The sequence below is a fragment of the Ailuropoda melanoleuca genome, chromosome 15, assembly GCF_002007445.2.
Source record: "Ailuropoda melanoleuca isolate Jingjing chromosome 15, ASM200744v2, whole genome shotgun sequence".
NCBI classification, from domain to species: Eukaryota; Metazoa; Chordata; class Mammalia; order Carnivora; family Ursidae; genus Ailuropoda; species Ailuropoda melanoleuca.
Window position 1 is genome coordinate 87,579,654 of NC_048232.1, and position 6,590 is coordinate 87,586,243.

A 6,590-nucleotide genomic window follows, 5' to 3' on the forward strand; every position below is an offset into this window, starting at 1 on the left:
CTCGCTTTAATCTCCCTAGTGACACTGGGGGCTGCGCGGGGGGCTCTGGGCGTTCACAGCGCTAACAAGAACAGTCATACATATTCATGAGCCGGGCTTGTGCATGCAAGGGCTGCGTTTCAGTGTTTTCTCTTTTCAAACCAAGTTGTAGGAAAGAAACAACCACTAAATTCAGTTTTTTAATTATTACTAAGTCAGAGACACCAGACAGTAGTGCTGAAGTGTTCTCACTGGGAGTAGGGACAAAGTCGAGCGCGTCTGTGTGGCACTTAATTTAGAGGCAGACAACACAGTCCCCGAGTGTGGGAGCTCCTGGGGGCGGAGGTGCCGAACACGCCTTTCGTATCTGCCCAGGAAAAGTGTGTGGCGGAACGCCGTGTTCTGACTCTATAAAATCCTCCTCTTCTAAAGAGGAGATGCCCTTCCCTCGTACAAGAACGTGAAGCGTACATTTAAGTGAAAGGGTGGGAGTTTTGCCATCGGTTATTTCTCATTTTCGAGGTGTGCAAAGGAGCGGGCCCCAGTGTGTGGCCATGCTTCCCCCAGCCCCTCCGCTCCCTCTGCACACATCGTCTGGTCCTGTGAACGCCAATCTGGGAAAAAGATGAAAGTGCCTTTTCAGCTTTGGGCTTTACTGTCTCTCCTGTTAGGTCATCCATTGGTGGCTGTGCTGGGGATCCGTCCTTTGAGAAGTTCACAGCTGTTAAGTTTTGTTCCTGGCGTGATGCTGGCCCTGCTGGGAGCAGCGCCCTGGCCAGGTCTGCCCGTCGGGACTCTTCACCACTCCCGGTCTCCTCTGGGCTCCTCTCCCTAGATGTAAAACTGGGTGGTTGCTTTACCACGATGAGCGATGAGCGCGCTTGAGATCTACCCTCTCGGCTGCCCACATGGTGGGAATTCTCCTGGGTCTGTTGTCATGGACCCTTTGTTGACACAGCGCACACGACTTTCTTGCCTGGGTTGCATTTATATGGGTTTACTTTCATCTCATCCCTCCACCCTGCAAAGCCCTGAGTCAGGAAACCACCCTGAGAACAAGAAGGAAGAACAGAGCTTGTGCGGGTCACTGCGGTGTCACCAGGGCCCCACCCACGTGCTGAGTGGAGATAGCGCTCCCTGGATCAGACATCCAGCAGACATCGCCTGGCGCCGTGCACGAGACCTCACACTTGCTCAGGAGGAGTCCGCAGGGTGTTTGGATGGACACACAGACACACTCCTAGCTCACGCAGTGTCCACAGCCCATGATGTGTCAGGAGCGAGACTGGGTGCTAGTGACGCAGAGATGAGTTCAGTGTGGCTCCTGCCCTCAGCGAGGCTCACAGACGGGAGTGCGGTGCAGCGGGCGGGACGAGGGCTGCTACGGAGTGCTCTGCAAACGCGCTGGGCACCCCTCACTGACGCCGTCCGGAGGCAGCGCCTGGCATGGCGATGTTGCTGGAGCCCCGATGCGAAGGGCACCTGGTGGGAGAGGTGCACGGCGGCCCTTGGGCGGGGGTCTTGTTTCCCCTGTAAAGGGCAGGTTGACCACTGCAGCTCTGAATGTTGGCTCATTCTGCAGGGACAGTCTGCCGTTTGTCTGGAAGCATGGAGGCTGGAGCTGGGCTCCTCCATTACCAAGCCAGCCCCCCTCCCATTTCCAGGAGCTCTCGGAGCATAGAGGGGAGTTTCGGGTTTCCTGCTTCAGTCACATTTCAGTGAATTACCAGGAAGTTTTAGAAAGAAGTGCTTTCCTCCTGTCGTTAGCATTCAGGAACCCTACACGTGAGCTGAAATTCTTCAGTCTTCTATCCTTTGTTGCCTAAATTTACCTGTCAGTTGTTTGCTCCTTCAGTCAGATCTGATACTGCCTTCCCCTTTTCGTACAAAAAGTGAGGAAATGAATTTGTAGAATGTCATTCTGGATGAGAAATTACTTGCAGCAAACAATTCATGGTTCAGAAATTCACTAACATCCAGGATCCTCATTTTTATTCTCTATACTGGCCTAGTGTAGGGGTTCAGTCATTGTGGAAAAGGGGAGAAGGTCACAATTAGGCTTTGTGCATTTGAGTATTTGCATGGATTCTGTCTCCAGAAAGGAAATGCAGCCCTTATAAAGGTACTGGGCTTTATCATTGAAGGATGACGAGTAAATGGCAGAAGAACATTCTCCCACCAAAGGGAGACAACTAATGATAGAATCGGCATCAGCTGGATATCAGCCGTTGCTATTCTGTGCCATCTGGAACAGGTTAGTCACGTATACTCACGAGTGGTTTTGATGATAAAGCTCCAGAGACCGGTGGGTCATTCACTCAGCAGACATCTGCTCATCCTGTTCTTGGGGCTGCCAGTGGCCCCAGCCGGGAGGAGCCGGGAGAGGCAGGGCCCGCGTGGACCGTCTGTGATCAGGGGCGCGCAGGAGGCCATGAGGAGCTCGAAGGTCTTGTTGGGATTGCGAACCGGCGTGGGTGCATCGGAGGGACTGGGATGGAGCAACCTTTTAAAACCCCAGAAGATCTGTCCTGAACATAAAGCAGCTGTGTTTCTCGGTTGGCAGGCTCATTTTTTACTGTCTTGCTCGGACGTTACTGAGCTAGAGAAGCAGTCTGACTCCTAGTCTTCCTCAGACTCTGCAGGAAAGAGCCCCAGGCTTTGTGCACATCCAAGCCTTTCTCTGTGGCTTCCTGCGTCCAGCTGTGGGGTCCAGCTGTGGGGGCTGGAACGGTCTCAGCCCTGGCCTCACCGCTGTGCTGGGAGCTAGGACAGGGTCAGAAGCGTTGACCCTTCAGGCTAAAGAGTCTGATACAACCTGGGGTCACAGACGCCCCCGTCCTGACATCAGAAATGCCCGCACGGGAAACATCCGGCAGTGAGGGGAAAGGGCTTGTTTTTCTCGCCGCCTTCCATCTGATCGTGGGCAGGGAGGCCTTGCTTTATCGGAGAAAGTGTTAACTCCCCCCTAGGTGTTTGGTTATTCCCTCCAGACCAACAGAGGGTGCCGGGCCCACTGTTCTGGGCATTGCTTATGCGTCCCTGTTACCAGTGCCAAAGACTGGTTGGTACCCAAGGCAGTTTCTCTACAGTCTTTTCTAGAACGACACAGAGCAGCAGTGTAATGCTTTCCAGAGATTTACACAGTTCTTGGTCACTAAATAAAAGACCTCAGTAAAGAATACGGCGATTCTGTCTTCTTCGTGGGCTGTCTTCTGTCTGCTGTGAAGGACGCTGTGCAAAACATGCAGAATGAGGGCGGGGGCGCAGCAAGGCCAGAGGACGAGGTGCTTTCTTGAGAGCACAAGTATTCAAACTAAGTACAGCAAATCCTTCAAAGGCTTTCTAGCTCCGTCTTTAAAATGCAGCCGAGTGAGGGAAATTCCATGACGACTCCTAGGAAACAGTTCTTACTTATAACTGAGCTTGCTTTAAACAAGATGAGTCTCTTGTCTGCTTCTAACTTGGCATCTTTGTGACTAACGCTGTCATGCTCTTCTTTCCCTGGTGGCTCAGTAACATGGTTATCTAACGGTGTGCGTGTGCGTGTGTGCACGTGTGTGTGCGTAGACTTCCCTGCCCGTTCATTCATCAAATCTTGATGAAGTACCTCTGTGTGCCCGACATCGCCCACGTGCACACATGTGGGACATATGTGTATGATGCATGTCACAGCTGTTTCACGACTTCCCTCTTCGGATGCATATCCATAGCACACGCTTGGGAAGAACGTGTTCGCTGGCGCCCCGTTCCTGCCCTCCCTTTCCAGTAACGCTCGTGTAAACTTTGGAAACGGGAAGTGTGCTGGCAGATTCCTTCACTCCGCCTCCAGTCCTGACCCAGTGGGTGGTGTATGCCATCCGAAACCTTACCGAGGAGAATAGTCAGAACCAAGATCTGATTGCAAAGATGGAGGAGCAAGGGCTGGCGGACGCATCCCTCCTTAAAAAGATGGGTTTTGAAGTTGAGAAGAGGGGTGACAAGCTGATTCTGAAACCTACTAGTGACCCACCTCCACTGGTGAGTGTGCTGGAGCAAGCCATCGCCCCCTCTGGGTCCTACCCCACCCCGTCCCCCGCCCCGTCCCTGTCCCCTCCGCCCTGACTGGGTTCCTTCCTGAGAACATGGATGGGAGCACTCTGCCTTCTAAAATAGCTAAGAAAGCCCAAAATTTAATTGCCACAAATTTTGGGTTTTTGTTCAGGCTTTATGTGGCCATTGTCTTAAAAGTTCAAATTCATTTTAGGGGAGAAATATAAAAATCATATCAAAATGTTTACATGGTCCAAAGTTTCTGCCAGGAACTAGATTTTCCTGGAGAGGTGGCTGGTGTTGGCTACTGTGAAAAGAACAGGAAGCTCCCTGTATAATCCTGAGTGAGTGCTTTCAGGTTTCTCTCACAGCTGTTGACCAAAAGTCGCTGTGTTCCCCCCCTTAGATGACTCTTAGAAACAGATGTTATATCTGCCATGTTCTTTCTGTTTTCTTCTTAGTGAATGAACTCTCCTTCGAAAACCTGAATTTTGGGAATCTGTTTCCTGGATTTTTCGTCTTCTGCAGTATGTGAAATTGCAAGTGTTTGAAGATGTAAGTGCAAATTCAGGAACACATGAATCCTTTAGATAATGGAGTTTAAGGTGGATAAGCTCGAAAGTGAAAGTACATGAGTGTTCTGTTGTTTCGTTGCTTTAGAAACTGTCTGGTTTGCCTTTGTCCCCATGGATACAGTGTGCATTTAAGTAATATATTGTACTTACCGTGGCAACAGATAATAAATTCTTCTCCTCAAGGGTGCATCCCTTATTTGGCAAAGAGTGGAGCATTTGATTGGATTCCATTTGTTCCTTCAGATGGCGAATCAGCCTGACTCCTTTTCTTCTCTGCTTGCTGGGTTTCCTGCACTCTGGCAGGCGGTTGAAGTAATCTCTCACTGTGATGAGTTCTAGCAATCTCTTTTCACCCTTTCTGCCTCTCCAAAACATTGACAAGACTCATTTCCAGCTAATTAATTCGAGAGGTGCTGAAGAATGGAGAAGCTCGCTCTTCATTTTAGGGACTGGGCTGTGCTGTCACTGAGCCCAGGGCCCTTTGGAACGTTGCAGGGAGTGAGCAGGGGGAGAGTGTGCGGGCCATTAACTCTTCTCTTTCCAAATCATCCGGGGAAGAGACCTCCCAGACCGTTGTGCTCCCAGGGGGAATGCCTGCCTCTGACCCACTTTCATGCCTCTGTAAACGGGACTGTCTGTGCAGGACCACGGGATTAAAGAGCATCCGTGTCTTGTTCACTTTCAAAGGCACAGTCTCGTAAAGGATGCCACTCCAGTGTCAGCCACGGCTCCGCTTTCTGGAGTTGCAAAAGTAGCTTTGGGGAGCGGGAGTAAATTTGACCTGTATCTTTCTATTTCTGTCTCTCTCCCTCCCTCTCTGTCTCTCTCTCTCTCTGTCTCTCTCTCTCTCTCTATATATATATATATACACTCATATTAGAGCTGGAGCTGGATTAAACGAGCACTGGAATCTTAGATCATTGATGTAACCAACAAAAGCTCTAAAAGGGAGGTCATGTGTGAACATTCCTGAACAGCCAGTTACTATAAGCTATCTAGAGATTTTGCGCAGTTCCTGTTGAATCTTCCAAAATAAAAACAACAAAGATTCAGCCAGAAGTGTTACAGAAATACTGATTGTTCCAGAGTAAAGTGCTTTTAAGTTTTTTTTTGTAGCCATACTTAAATTACTTTTGTAAAAACGGCTTAAGCATGTTCAGAGTGAAATAAAAGTTGTCCGCTGTGCTAATGTACTATTTCTGAAGGAACGTCAGCTTCTGGAATTGTGGTGATCTGTGAATAACATTTTTTTTCTCTCATTTATGACATTCCACCAGTAAAGAAGCCTTTGCAAAATTTAAAATGCACAAAGAAGTCATTCTTTTCTGGGACACAAAGAGTTAACATCCTGTCCTCTAAATAGAGGGCCCGCCAAAGGAAAAAAAACAGTGGGAGTCCCTTTTTCCCTTTAACAAGTTTGCAATAGACACTTCTTTTTCTTCTTCTTTCAATGGATGTATGCACACCAGTGGAATCAAACAAACATGTCAGTATAAGCCATATAATAACAAACACAGATAAACAAAAGGGAGCCTTGTGTGGGAACACAGAAAGGGGTAATGGCTGTGTGTTTTCTAACTAGGAAATGTGGGGCTTGCATAGTGAAAACATGCTGACGGCTGCATTGTGGCTGCTTGGATGCCCTGGATGGCTAATCCCTCCAGCACAACCAACAGCTTCCCTGTCCTCTACCCACGACTTGGTGATTCTGAGAGCCTCCTTTTACACGCTTGCTGCAGAGGATTAAATCACCATCTCAATCAGTCATTTAGAAGAAGAAGAAAGGAAGGCAGGCCTGCCTTTACAGCATTTGTAAAGGGACAGAATGGTCGCAGCAAGGTTTGTGACCATATTATTGCTTCCAAGAGCAAACTAACAAAGCTGTTCAGTTTTTTAGCCTGTTTCATTATCAAAGACAGTGGGGGAAGGAAGGCTTTTCTGCTTGATATTGAGTCCAAGTATCTGCAGAATGATTTTGTTTAATGCATAACAGTGGATGTTAATATT

General features: G+C 48.9%; 1 protein-coding gene across 2 annotated transcripts in view; it reads left to right on the forward strand.

Moving 5' to 3' along the window:
* ATXN10 (ataxin 10) overlaps positions 1 to 5,888 on the forward strand; it is a 164,693-nt gene extending 158,805 nt beyond the window's left edge. For both annotated transcript variants that reach the window (XM_034644421.1, XM_019803351.2), the window contains exons 11-12: positions 3,809 to 3,996; positions 4,470 to 5,888. In XM_034644421.1, the coding sequence (XP_034500312.1) occupies positions 3,809 to 3,996; positions 4,470 to 4,472 (191 nt within the window). In that variant the 3' untranslated portion in view covers positions 4,473 to 5,888. The remainder of the gene's footprint in view (positions 1 to 3,808; positions 3,997 to 4,469) is intronic.
* The last annotated feature ends 702 nt before the right edge of the window (positions 5,889 to 6,590 follow it).